The 15,000-nt window shown below is 44.4% G+C and overlaps 1 protein-coding gene across 1 annotated transcript in view; it reads right to left on the bottom strand.

Moving 5' to 3' along the window:
- zgc:101744 (uncharacterized protein LOC541409 homolog) overlaps window positions 1–14,994 on the bottom strand; it is a 16,391-nt gene extending 1,397 nt beyond the window's left edge. Inside the window, exons 1-4 of the mRNA XM_017682619.1 lie at window positions 14,729–14,994; window positions 8,409–8,502; window positions 4,253–4,391; window positions 1,483–1,651 (exon numbers count right to left, since the gene is read on the bottom strand). Of these exons, the coding sequence (XP_017538108.1) occupies window positions 1,483–1,651; window positions 4,253–4,391; window positions 8,409–8,502; window positions 14,729–14,846 (520 nt within the window). The 5' untranslated portion in view covers window positions 14,847–14,994. The remainder of the gene's footprint in view (window positions 1–1,482; window positions 1,652–4,252; window positions 4,392–8,408; window positions 8,503–14,728) is intronic.
- Window positions 14,995–15,000: the final 6 nt, after the last annotated feature.

The raw sequence follows: 15,000 nt of genomic DNA, 5'->3' as shown, positions 1-15,000 counted from the left end.
GGAGGAATATTTTACCTTGGGGGTCTCGACTTTAACTCCAGGACATGATCTGTGAACTTGGTCCACCACTGATAAATACACACATACATATTTATATACATAGCATTCAGTTATACCAGGTCCACAGATTTAAAGGATATGTAAATTTGACAGCAAGTGTTTTAAAAGAATACTGCAGTCCAAATTGAAAATACTGGAGAGGCGTCTGCCCCGCCCATTCCTCACTCACACGGGTTGCCAGGTTGAGGGCATTAAACCTACAAGAACGAGTGCAACGTTAAACTTTGACAACAGCAAACAAAGACGAGTCCTGCACTGTGAGCTGATCAGCTTGAATGTTTACATTTAATGTTTACTTGAATGTTTATATATATAAATAAATTCCACAAGCAAAAGTTTTAAATATAAAATTTCTAATCAATCATTTTCATTCATTTTGCCAGTTTTTCTTTCTGAAAAACTTTTCCAAAGAAACTTCACTTTGGCCCCGAAGTGAAAACCGACGGTGAATAACGTTAAACTGCTCTGTTTACGCCATATTTTCATTTAGAATATGCTCTTAAAAAGATGGTTCTTCAAAAGGTTCTTTAGTAAAGACAATACTTGATAATAACCTTGAACACAAAGATGCATCTGCATGGTGAAATAATTCTATACAACACCAAAAAGATAGAACAGAACCATAGACTACGCATTCTCCATCAATCTGAAGAACCATTTCACCATGCAGAGAACCATTTAAGCATGAACTGGTTCTGCAAAGAAACACTGTCTTTACTAAAAACCCTTGAAGAACCGTCTTTTTCAGAGTGAATCAAATTGACTGATTCATGAAAATGACAGACAAATAAAAACTAATCAGTGTCCAAATTACAGAATCATCTTCGCTTCTGGTTGGTCTCCATGACGACTTGAGTTTAGTTCAGCGTAGTTCACTACCAGCATAATGAGCTCCGTTTATTTCTACTGTAAAACGCGGCTTTCACTGGGAGATGTTCTTCTCTTCTAACTCTGCGTTTAAACATCTCAGACGCTGCCGACTCGAACTCCACCGCCCCTCTGATCACCTTCCTGTGTTAATGTAGATGATGGAGTATTAAAGCGCTTGGGAAATGGAGACTGAAACTGAAGAGTGGCGACACTCTGATAAACAGCAGGGGGCGGCTCTGATTAACAGCAGGGGGCAACTGATAAACAGCAGGGGGCGACTGATAAACAGCAGGGGGCGACTGATAAACAGCAGGGGGCGCTCTAACAGCATTCACTACTTACAGTTTATCAGACTTCAGTTCTGTTTGAGCTTTTTTACAGCAGGAACAGCAGCTTAACTCGTGTTTTTTTTTATCCGTTCATCTTTTCTTGCCTTTTTGAAGCTGTTGCTCAAAGGTCAGTGAGTCTTATTACACCATAAAGCCATAAACGTGAGAGGAAGTGAGTCACGGACTGAGACTGTGATCAGAGGCAGATACTGAGATGTTTTACCTTCTGCAGCTGCAGCCTGAGCTGCACTCTTGGCCTTTCCGCTCAGGTCCTTCACCACCGAGTCGAACGCAGCCTCGTGTTTGAGGAAGAAAGGCCGAACCAGCCGAATGTAGATGATCTGAGAACCGTTCCAGGAGACGGGGGCCATGCACCACAGCAGGAACACGCACTGGAGGAGGAGCCGGAGCAGAAAACAGGCTTAAATCACCTGAATGGACCTTTTCATCTTCAGTTTATGCTCCAGCGCATAACAATCACAGTACATCTCATCAATGGAATGACTGCAAACTCTTACTGTGAAAAAGGTGAATGATGTAATTCAGCTCTGCTGTAAAACTGTAAAACACAGTAACTTCACCTGTTCGCTCCTACAAAGGCTGGAGATCTTACATTTACAGCACAGGTGGAAAAAGACTGGCTCTCTATAACATTGGCCCATTTTTTTATTAGATTTTTAATATAATGATGTGTCACTTTTATAATGTATCATTACAAAATGTAATGATTTCATGTTTTATCCATCTTATTGTTACGTTTTTACATTATAATCTGAATTATCTTTGTATTTTCTCGTTTGTAAAGCACTTTAATGGCCACTTTCCTTAAAGGCTTTAAAATGTGCTCAAATTAAAGTTCTGTCCTAGTGATTTTCACCATCGCTCACTCCTCTCAGACTGTGTGGAGGTGTTCAGTGTCTCTGAAGGGCTTGATTCCCTCTTTGATTCACTGTCGCCTATAAACAGGGACTAAAGTACAGCAGCAGGCGTCTGTAAGGCTAAATGGTGTCCAGTTGTAGACTTGCTGACAGGAGGTGATTAATAAATTAATAATATGAATTAAATTATTTATTTTATTTATTTATTTTAATCCCAAAGTCCAGCAGAAGGAGAGTTAGAGGACTTTTATTTTGGAGAATTCTCTCTTTAGCCTTAAATTAACTGAGAAATCCTACTTTATGAAGCAGATCAAACTCAGCCTGCTACTGTTTTAGCTACGCTAATGCCCTTTAGCCCAGATCACTGAACGCTTGGCCCTCATACTGATGAAGCTGGTGTTGTGCAATCAACTAAAACCACAAATTTCCAATGAATTACTGCAGAAATAGCCGGGGGAGGTTGGCACAGCTCAGACAAAGTAAAAGCAAAAGAACGTGCTTTAAGATATTTCTGGGGTTTTATCGCTGTAAATGACCCTCGCCTTGACTAGACGCCCCAGACACCACAGTACAGACTCGTACATCGTATTTCACCATGTTTATCTGGAGGATTCAGTCCAATAAATAAATCAATAAAGAGAATTAAACAGACTTAGAGTGACTGACAGCCTCATTACAGAGTAATCCAGGTTCAGTTTCCCCCTCATGCAGGTGTTCAGATGGTGCTGATATGAAAGAACAGGTTAGTTCCTTTTAGCGGCTCTTAGTCACAAAACGCCCACAGAAACGTCCAGCAGGTAAATGCACCTCTGAGCCTCCGTGAACAGCCTGGACTCCTATACGATTCACATTACAGTGATGCTGATCCTACTTGACTCCTGGAAACTTCCAGGACATATTATTTCCAGTAACTTCAAGCCTGGAAAACACAGTTTTCACATTCCTGGATTTTCATGGCTGTCGGAACGCCGGCCCTGTGATGTCTGACTCTGAGCTGATGAAGAACGCGAGCAAACAGCAGCAGAAATGAATTGGTTTTGTTTAAGTTTCACATTTCAGCTGAACCGCTTCGGTTCGGAAGTGCAATGAGAGTGGCCTCCTCTTGGTGGGGGGGTGGTTGGGGGTCTTAATCCACTCATTTGGTTCCCCAGAGTTCTAACTGTTCTAAAACTACACCAACAGAGCAGCTGCACTGTCAAAAATCCCCTAAAAGCTTGAAATAGTAGAATCTCCAGCGTTTGATTTCAGACCAAATTTGGTGTGTCTCCTCTCGGCAGATCAGAGAGGAAATCAAAACTAAAAACTAATTCAAAGGTGAGATTCCCTTGTTAAGCTACACTATATAAGATTTAGGCATTTGGAGCCCCCTCTGGTGGAAATGAGTAACTGCACTCAGAACACTGTAGTGTGGGCTGTCTGAGTGGAGGAGTCTGAGAGAGAACTCAGCGTAAACTCGGTGAAGGAGCGTCTGAGGACGCGAGTGAATCTACTACCATCACATCTTCAGTGTGATGATGATTGAGGTCATTTGAGGCCGAAACATCGAGCCGGACTTTCTTTTAGAGTCTGTGTGACGTTAATGCATAAAGACGTACGACGTGGTGTGAAAACTCGACGCCTCTGATTTTAAATGATTATTTCGGGCTTTACAGGCGACTCGCAGCAGCAGAACACGCCCACCAGGTTTTAGCCTGTTCATATTCTCCTCACTACAAAACTTACATAGTGCAGCTTTAAACTCAGCGTGAATGTGAAATAACTGGCTCTCCTTCCACTCTGTGAGGAGTGAGGCCTTAAGTGGGTGTGGCAGGGGTGAAATTGGTCATTTGGTTATTATTATTTTGCTCCGCCCACTTGTGCATGGTGACATCATTAAAAACAAACGGTCAGAAACATTTTAAAGGCTGAGATTAAGTCATTACATTTATGTAAAAAGAAGAATTTAGTCTCATAAATGATTTGATCTGATTAATTTTCCTTAATATAACCAGAAACTGACCATATTAAAAATGGTTAGTTTTTATTTCTCGTTGACTTTAAAGATTTAAAGTGTTTTCATATCAGCTGCCTGAGAAACCTCCACAGTGACAAACCAGCGTCCAGCAGTGAGCTCACCTTTCCAGCGTAGTAGAAGGGGAACCAGAAGAGGAAAATATCGGAGAAGAACTCGGCCACGCTGAAGAGTCCGTACACCACCCAGTAGGTCAGCCACTGCGTATCATCCTCCTTAGTACGACTCTCTATTGCCTTAATACTGCACAAACACAGACAGCACACAAATCACTGCACCTACGCTTCCTGTAGTGTATTACAGTCTGTCAGAGCGACTGTGTGGATCATATGAACATTATAGAGCTTTTTAAATGAAACAGTAGAAGCCGTATCGCCCCCTACGCTTCCTGTAGTGTATTACAGTCTGTCAGAGCGACTGTGTGGATCATATGAACATTATAGAGCTTTTTAAATGAAACAGTAGAAGCCGTATCGCCCCCTACGCTTCCTGTAGTGTATTACAGTCTGTCAGAGCGACTGTGTGGATCATATGAACATTATAGAGCTTTTTAAATGAAACAGTAGAAGCCGTATCGCCCCCTACGCTTCCTGTAGTGTATTACAGTCTGTCAGAGCGACTGTGTGGATCATATGAACATTATAGAGCTTTTTAAATGAAACAGTAGAAGCCGTATCGCCCCCTACGCTTCCTGTAGTGTATTACAGTCTGTCAGAGCGACTGTGTGGATCATATGAACATTATAGAGCTTTTTAAATGAAACAGTAGAAGCCGTATCGCCCCCTACGCTTCCTGTAGTGTATTACAGTCTGTCAGAGCGACTGTGTGGATCATATGAACATTATAGAGCTTTTTAAATGAAACAGTAGAAGCCGTATCGCCCCCTACGCTTCCTGTAGTGTATTACAGTCTGTCAGAGCGACTGTGTGGATCATATGAACATTATAGAGCTTTTTAAATGAAACAGTAGAAGCCATATCGCCCCCTACGCTTCCTGTAGTGTATTACAGTCTGTCAGAGCGACTGTGTGGATCATATGAACATTATAGAGCTTTTTAAATGAAACAGTAGAAGCCGTATCGCCCCCTACGCTTCCTGTAGTGTGTTACAGTCTGTCAGAGCGACTGTGTGGATCATATGAACATTATAGAGCTTTTTAAATGAAACAGTAGAAGCCGTATCGCCCCCTACGCTTCCTGTAGTGTGTTACAGTCTGTCAGAGCGACTGTGTGGATCATATGAACATTATAGAGCTTTTTAAATGAAACAGTAGAAGCCGTATCGCCCCCTATGCTTCCTGTAGTGTATTACAGTCTGTCAGAGCGACTGTGTGGATCATATGAACATTATAGAGCTTTTTAAGTGAAACAGTAGAAGCCGTATCGCCCCCTACGCTTCCTGTAGTGTATTACAGTCTGTCAGAGCGACTGTGTGGATCATATGAACATTATAGAGCTTTTTAAATGAAACAGTAGAAGCCGTATCGCCCCCTACGCTTCCTGTAGTGTATTACAGTCTGTCAGAGCGACTGTGTGGATCATATGAACATTATAGAGCTTTTTAAATGAAACAGTAGAAGCCGTATCGCCCCCTACGCTTCCTGTAGTGTATTACAGTCTGTCAGAGCGACTGTGTGGATCATATGAACATTATAGAGCTTTTTAAATGAAACAGTAGAAGCCGTATCGCCCCCTACGCTTCCTGTAGTGTATTACAGTCTGTCAGAGCGACTGTGTGGATCATATGAACATTATAGAGCTTTTTAAATGAAACAGTAGAAGCCGTATCGCCCCCTACGCTTCCTGTAGTGTATTACAGTCTGTCAGAGCGACTGTGTGGATCATATGAACATTATAGAGCTTTTTAAATGAAACAGTAGAAGCCGTATCGCCCCCTACGCTTCCTGTAGTGTATTACAGTCTGTCAGAGCGACTGTGTGGATCATATGAACATTATAGAGCTTTTTAAATGAAACAGTAGAAGCCGTATCGCCCCCTACGCTTCCTGTAGTGTATTACAGTCTGTCAGAGCGACTGTGTGGATCATATGAACATTATAGAGCTTTTTAAATGAAACAGTAGAAGCCGTATCGCCCCCTACGCTTCCTGTAGTGTATTACAGTCTGTCAGAGCGACTGTGTGGATCATATGAACATTATAGAGCTTTTTAAATGAAACAGTAGAAGCCGTATCGCCCCCTACGCTTCCTGTAGTGTATTACAGTCTGTCAGAGCGACTGTGTGGATCATATGAACATTATAGAGCTTTTTAAATGAAACAGTAGAAGCCGTATCGCCCCCTACGCTTCCTGTAGTGTATTACAGTCTGTCAGAGCGACTGTGTGGATCATATGAACATTATAGAGCTTTTTAAATGAAACAGTAGAAGCCGTATCGCCCCCTACGCTTCCTGTAGTGTATTACAGTCTGTCAGAGCGACTGTGTGGATCATATGAACATTATAGAGCTTTTTAAATGAAACAGTAGAAGCCGTATCGCCCCCTACGCTTCCTGTAGTGTATTACAGTCTGTCAGAGCGACTGTGTGGATCATATGAACATTATAGAGCTTTTTAAATGAAACAGTAGAAGCCGTATCGCCCCCTACGCTTCCTGTAGTGTATTACAGTCTGTCAGAGCGACTGTGTGGATCATATGAACATTATAGAGCTTTTTAAATGAAACAGTAGAAGCCGTATCGCCCCCTACGCTTCCTGTAGTGTATTACAGTCTGTCAGAGCGACTGTGTGGATCATATGAACATTATAGAGCTTTTTAAATGAAACAGTAGAAGCCGTATCGCCCCCTACGCTTCCTGTAGTGTATTACAGTCTGTCAGAGCGACTGTGTGGATCATATGAACATTATAGAGCTTTTTAAATGAAACAGTAGAAGCCGTATCGCCCCCTACGCTTCCTGTAGTGTATTACAGTCTGTCAGAGCGACTGTGTGGATCATATGAACATTATAGAGCTTTTTAAATGAAACAGTAGAAGCCGTATCGCCCCCTACGCTTCCTGTAGTGTATTACAGTCTGTCAGAGCGACTGTGTGGATCATATGAACATTATAGAGCTTTTTAAATGAAACAGTAGAAGCCGTATCGCCCCCTACGCTTCCTGTAGTGTATTACAGTCTGTCAGAGCGACTGTGTGGATCATATGAACATTATAGAGCTTTTTAAATGAAACAGTAGAAGCCGTATCGCCCCCTACGCTTCCTGTAGTGTATTACAGTCTGTCAGAGCGACTGTGTGGATCATATGAACATTATAGAGCTTTTTAAATGAAACAGTAGAAGCCGTATCGCCCCCTACGCTTCCTGTAGTGTATTACAGTCTGTCAGAGCGACTGTGTGGATCATATGAACATTATAGAGCTTTTTAAATGAAACAGTAGAAGCCGTATCGCCCCCTACGCTTCCTGTAGTGTATTACAGTCTGTCAGAGCGACTGTGTGGATCATATGAACATTATAGAGCTTTTTAAATGAAACAGTAGAAGCCGTATCGCCCCCTACGCTTCCTGTAGTGTATTACAGTCTGTCAGAGCGACTGTGTGGATCATATGAACATTATAGAGCTTTTTAAATGAAACAGTAGAAGCCGTATCGCCCCCTACGCTTCCTGTAGTGTATTACAGTCTGTCAGAGCGACTGTGTGGATCATATGAACATTATAGAGCTTTTTAAATGAAACAGTAGAAGCCGTATCGCCCCCTACGCTTCCTGTAGTGTATTACAGTCTGTCAGAGCAACTGTGTGGATCATATGAACATTATAGAGCTTTTTAAATGAAACAGTAGAAGCCGTATCGTCCCCTACGCTTCCTGTAGTGTATTACAGTCTGTCAGAGCGACTGTGTGGATCATATGAACATTATAGAGCTTTTTAAATGAAACAGTAGAAGCCGTATCGCCCCCTACGCTTCCTGTAGTGTATTACAGTCTGTCAGAGCGACTGTGTGGATCATATGAACATTATAGAGCTTTTTAAATGAAACAGTAGAAGCCGTATCGCCCCCTACGCTTCCTGTAGTGTATTACAGTCTGTCAGAGCAACTGTGTGGATCATATGAACATTATAGAGCTTTTTAAATGAAACGATACTGTTTAACTAACTACTGAACTACACCTGCTTTCATATCAGTTGTATCTTGCATTAGTCTTCGTATTATTTTAGAAGATGTGTATGTTTCTGAACTGTATATCACAGATTTATGTGTGGAATATATATGTTTATATTCTAAATATAGGCTGTTTACTTACGAAGCGTACGCAGGATACGCAAAACCAATCAGGTTGCAGAGAAGAGACGCACCGTAACCAAACAACAGATACAGCCCAAGGAAGGACACTGCACCTACAGAGAGACAGAGAGATGTACACAAAAGGCAGTCTGTGAAGGCTCCCCCTTCTGGTCAGAGCTGAAACTTCATCATCATGTTCAAATTATAACAGAAGCCAAAACAATAAAATGGAGTTTATGAATTTATGATTATATGTGTTTCACTGAAAGAGATTGTACTCAAACAGTGGACAGATTACGAGATTACAGTAATCACTATCCTGTAATCCAGACATTAAAAATGCTAAAGGAAGCTTGTAGACCTGGTTCTCTTGGGCTTTAATGGTCAGCGGGTGTTTATGATGATTTAAACGCATGATTAACATCACTGAAGCTCCTTTAAGCGCAGCATTTATTCTCTCTGGGTTTGTTCTCAATCGCAGCACATTCGTTAATCCCCTCCCCCATCACATCAAACATCAGACTCCGCCCCTGAGGAACACCTGAAACTGTCCAAGCAGGATCAGACCAGTTACCTGAACCACAGAGACCAGCGGCCTCACACACACTCAGCAAACACCCAGCGTTAAAGGGACCAAAGCAGGAACCTCATGTACTCTCCGGCTTCTCTGATTCGTAGGAGAACGTTCTCTGTAAGGTTCCGTTCATACAGTCCAAACTAATGCTGATCTGTTTCTGTGATGTCATGTTTACATACAGTATATCCTCCTATCTGGCCTACAGCAGTTTAGCTCCACCCACTCTTGTTGGTGTAATGCAGGGCGGCCAACCAGAACAGAGCTCATTTACATACTACACTGTGCAAAAGTCAGAGCCCACCCCTTAACTCATTAAGGAGCTGTGTGGGAGGTGAATGGTGACTGTTTGGGTTCACTCTTTAAAACATGGTTCTTCAGGGTTCTTCAGTAAAGATAACAGTTCTGTGTAGAACTGTGAACACTCACTGGTTCTCTGCATGGTGCAATGGTTCTTCAGATTGATGGAGAATATGGTGTATACGGTTCTTTACAGCACCAAAAAGGGTTCTCCTGTTATGATGTCAAGCTTGCAACCCTTTTTGGTGCTGTACAGAACCATATACACCACATCAACCTGAAGAACCATTTCACCATGCAGAGAAACATTTAAGTGGTTCTTTGGGTGTTTATGGTTCTATATACGCTAAAGAACCCTTAAAGAATCATCGTTTTAAGTGTGTTCCATATTAATTGACTGCCTGCTCAACACACACACACACACACACACACACACCCACACACACACACACACATTAATGGTTTCCATAGTGAGCAGCAGGGACTGACCAGTTTGTATATGAAGTGGGTCACATGTTTGTGTGTGTGTGTGTGAGAGAGAGCATGTAAGTGTGTGTGTGTGTGTGTGTGTGTGTGTGTGTGTGTGTGTGTGTGTGTGTGTGTGTGTGTGTGTGTCATGTTTCAGCTCAGTGACAGATTCCTCTATAACGCTGAGCTCGGCTTCACGTTTCACTGGCGAGTTATGAGCCACATTAAAGAGCCGCTAACCTCAGAGCAGAAAGAGGAAAAACCGGCCCGGTGCTGAGGGGAAGCTGCGCTCCATCATTTACATATTTACACAGGCAAATTACAGCCAACTGCACTTTATCTGCACTTAAACACACACGATAAGCTGCGTTCAGCTAAGCAGCATCAGCCCTGCTGTCTGTGTGGCCTTTCAAGGGCCCATTTAACAGAAACACTGACCACAGTTTCTTAAATTAAATACAATAAATACGGTCCACACAGTCTGAAGGGTCAACAGTAGCGATGCCCGAACGCCCAGAGAGAGCAAAGTGCGACGTCGGGAGGGAAGCATGAAGGTCACCTGCCCGGCTGGGCAGGTTGATGTGGGTGTTGGGGGCACAGTGTGTTGCAGAGCAGCGTAACTGAAGCTCAAACTCAGTTCACTTCAATACTGAAACCCTCGACACGCGAACAAAGATCTTCTCCATCAGGATGAAACAAGCCAGCGCTGTCCTGTGCTGGGAAATGACGTCACAGCGAGGCGGCAGGACGTGGGTGAAGAACGACTTCATACCAAAGTGCGTCCACACTCCATTCACTCATGGGCCGATTTCGACCTTCTGTAGCTCAGATGGTCTGCACAGTTTTGAGAAAAAGTCACTCAAGTATCACGATAGGTCTCCCACACTGGTTGGTGTTGGCATTGGGCGTTAGTACAGGGTTGAGCGCTGGTGTAGGGTTGGTATAGGGTTGAGTGTAGGGTTGGTGTAGGGTTGAGTGTTGGTATAGGGTTGGTATAGGGTTGGGGTAGGGTTGGGCGTTGGTACAGGGTTGAGCGTTGGTATAGGGTTGGTATAGGGTTGAGCGTTGGTATAGGGTTGGTATAGGGTTGAGCATTGGTGAAGGGTTGGTATAGGGTTGAGCGTTGGTATATGGTTGAGCGTTGGTACAGGGTTGGTATAGGGTTGGTATAGGGTTGAGCGTTGGTATAGGGTTGGTATAGGTTTGATACAGGGTTGGTATAGGGTTGAGTGTTGGTATAGGGTTGGTATAGGGTTGAGCGTTGGTACAGGGTTGGTACAGGTTTGGTACAGGGTTGAGCATTGGTATAGGGTTGAGCGTTGGTATAGGGTTGGTATAGGGTTGGTATAGGGTTGGTATAGGGTTGAGCGTTGGTATAGGTTTGGTATAGGGTTTGTATAGGGTTGGTATAGGGTTGAGCGTTGGTATAGGGTTGGTATAGGGTTGGTATAGGGTTGAGCGTTGGTACAGGGTTGAGCGTTGGTACAGCGTTGGTACAGGTTTGGTACAGGGTTGAGCATTGGTATAGGGTTGAGCGTTGGTATACGGTTGGTATAGGGTTGGTATAGGGTTGAGCATTGGTATAGGGTTGGTACAGGGTTGGTACAGGGTTGGTACAGGGTTGGTACAGGGTTGGTATAGGGTTGAGCGTTGGTACAGGGTTGGTACAGGTTTCGATCCCCTCCCCTGCCAAGCGCCCTACACTACGTCAATGACAGTCTTTGAGTAAGACTCCTAACCTTCACCTACCGGAGCTGTTCGTCAGTCTGGATGAGACTTTCTGCCAAACGTCGTATATAAAATGAAATGATTGTGTGAACAGCAGAGAAAAAAGCCGACAGCGTCTCTGAACATACGATGGATGAACAATGAAGCCGATTCCAAGCCAGTCACAAATCACACGGTTAGAGGACAAAAATAAACAAGTATGTAAACTGTAACGTGTTTACACACCATTTTTACCTTTTTAAAAGGGAGAAAATATTCTGTTTTTCGTGGTATGGGCCCTTTAATGATACGCAGAGACGGTGAAAACAGTGAGAACAGCCAAACGACGGGCTGAAGCTGCTCTGCTCGGCGTCTCGGAGCGCTCAGACACTTGAGGACACGTTAGGGTGGTAAAAATAACCCCGAGGACCAGCTGTCAGAGCAGAAATTACAGCCGCAGAGACGTGAGAGACGACAGGAGGGACGCCGAATTGGCACAGAGCGCAGACTGGACACAGCACTGACAGAGACGAAGAGGCAGACACGCTGAATTAGGCACCAACAGACATGAAGCAGAAGAGCTGAGGAGGGTCAGTCTCAGCACTGCAGTAACACTGACGTGGTGGTGGTGTGTTAGTGTGTGTTGTGCTGGTCTGAGTGGATCAGACACAGCAGTGCAGTGGGAGTTTTAAACACTGTGTCCACTCACTGTCCACTCTATTAGACACTTGTCGTTCCACCTTGTAGGTGTAAAGTCAGAGACGACAGCTCATCTGCTGCTGCACAGTTTGTGTTGGTCATCCTCTAGTCCTTCATCAGTGCCCACAGGACGCTGCCCACAGGACGCTGCCCACAGGACGCTGCCCACAGGACGCTGTTGGCTGGATATGTTTGGTTGGTGGACTATTCTCAGTCCAGCAGCGACACTGAGGTGTTTAAATCTCCAGCAGCACTGCTGCGTCTGATCCACTCAGACCAGCGCAACACACACACTGCAGTGCTGAGAATGATCCACCACCCAAATAGTACCTGCTCTGTGAGGGTCCATGGGGGTCCTGACCACTGAAGAACAGGGTAACAGAGTATCAGAGAAACAGATGGACTACAGTCTGTAACTGTAGAACTACAGAGTGCAGCTATACGGTCAGTGGAGCAGATAAAGTGGACAGTGAGTGTAGAAACAAGGAGATGGATTCACACTGACGTTATAGGGAGTATTTCAGCCTGGACTGCCCAGCCAATCAGAAAAGATCTCATTTACGTATGCCAGTCTTAAAGGCACAGTAACAGAAGCAGCCTGGTTAAGTCTGAGGGTTTGAGGGTCGTGTGAAAATGAGTTGTGACCATATTTGGCACATAAAATCACACAAACATCATGAGTGGATGGCACAGAGAATACAAGGAAAATGTAGGATATGGGCCCTTTAATGCAAAGCTCAGAATGGAAGCAGAACTTCCTCCGCAGTGGATCCTCGCCCCGCCGGCCACAGCGCCGTGGAATAACGAGCTTTATCAGCCGCCGAGTCCGAGTACCGAGCAGCTCCCAGAATAAACAGCACAAACCGGAGCTACGGTCTGTCTGCACCTCAGCGCGGCTGGACGAGCCAGTTTAGCTACAGAGGACACGAGCCGGGCTGGACGATGCGACTGCGTGTCGTCGCTGTCGTGATGAGTTCCGTCATGGCTCGCGTTCCGGGGGAATGAGGAGTTAATATCACATCTTATATGAAATGTTATATAGTCTGAAGTTCTCAGTGGGGAAATTTGACCTATTAACCCAGAGCTTGTGACCTGCCTGTAGGCGAGTTAGACCAATCAGAAGAAAGCAAACGCCCGTATGTTGTGACATCACAGCCACAATTTACCGGCAGTCAAGCAGACTGCATTCAGGAGTTCAAGTCTTAAACCAGAAAAAGTGGATATTCTGGTGTTCTTGGCAAAAAAAAAAACAGGAGAAAATAGATGCATTTTAAAACGATATTAGTCAGAAAAATGAGAAAAATTAACGAGAAAAAACAATAAGAACCTGAAATTCACATACAGAGGCACCAAGGCCAATCCCACCAAATCCCCCATCACTCAGTGTGTGAGGAGTAATCAGAGGTTCAGAGGGTTTGGTGTGAAACGGTTCAGACGTCTTTACAGTGGTGGTGATGGGAACCAGGCGTCGCCATGACTACAACACAGATATAGACACTTTATTAACCATCCAGAACCACCAGAGAACCTACACGAGTCTTCTGAGCTTATCTGGAATGTTGATGATGGAAAACAGTGGAAAACCTGGAATAATGAGTTTTCTTTGGGGACTATTTTGCCGCACAGCGCCCTGCATGTCATGTCTCCCTCCATTTTAAACACTGTGAAAATGGTGTCTCCTCAAAGGGAATTGATCTTAAATGCAGTCTAATATTTCACATTTTGAGATGTTTGTATGAATATTATGGTCATTTAATCTGTTTCCAGATGTTTGGTTCAGTAACTGTACTGAGTGGACCGGTCACTGTATGGTCAGATTATTCTGCCTGATGTTACACAGAGAGATCATTTCACTGAAGAAAAGAACCTAAAACAAGAACAGAACAGCCAGAAACACCTAAATACTCTTCATATTCATACAGTCATCTCCACCCGAGGACAGGTCACACACTTAGACTGGATTAGGGTTTAATCTCGCGCACTGCAGAGATAAAAACACCACTGAGGAGCAACATCTTCTCAAAACTATCATAAAACTGCCCCAGCCAGCAGGCAGTGAATCCATGGCGCTGAAAAGCTCATGACGGTGACGTTAGAGAGGAAGGTAGATGAAAATGTTGAGATCAGCGGTAAAACCGATGAACTACACGCTGGACTGTGTGAACAGGAGCCGAACAGAAGCGTTTAAACAGCCGGAAAAGCCTTAAAGCGCGTTTACAACAAACTTGCAGCGCAAAAAGTGAAGTTATCGTTATCTTTTCCGTCCCACCTTAAATACTGCAGTCACCACTGTAGCGGCTGCTCAGGCGCCGCATGCAACTGCTACGCCGCTTAAGGTGGACCGGAAAATTGGAATAAGGAGAAGCCTCGCGTTGAGAAAGCTCTTCTTAGTGATATGAAAGAGGCGTTTTAAGTGGTGGAAGCTGCGCAGATGCGCTGGTATCACCTGTTAAGTGGAGAATCCGACGCAGCAGGTGTTTGTTTACGACCTGGGAGGCGGTTTTTCTCTATAAACCCGAGGAACCGTCGACACCTGAGGCAGGGTCGCCTCAGGTGGGATTACAGCGCTGAGCACAGTTACTGATCAGTACCTGCGGCGAGGAACTGCCTCTGAACTCCGGTCCGCTCCTCCAGCTTGGCCAGAAGGTCCGTCAACACGTTCTGCTCCTTTAAAAAAGCGTCGCAGCGGTCAGTCACTGCGGCCCACATGGTCTCCGAGCTGGTCCTGCTGCCCGTAAAGCGGCTTAAAACAAACTTCTAAAGCTCATCAGATAAAAACCTGCGGACTTTGGGAGGTTCTGTGTCGCCGGACCGACCCGCTGACTCGCTCAGACCCGCGGACAGGTGTTCTTTTATTTCCCAC

The sequence above is a fragment of the Pygocentrus nattereri genome, chromosome 2 (genome assembly GCF_015220715.1).
Source record: "Pygocentrus nattereri isolate fPygNat1 chromosome 2, fPygNat1.pri, whole genome shotgun sequence".
Classification (NCBI taxonomy): Eukaryota; Metazoa; Chordata; class Actinopteri; order Characiformes; family Serrasalmidae; genus Pygocentrus; species Pygocentrus nattereri.
This window is presented reverse-complemented; position numbering and strand designations above follow the sequence as displayed.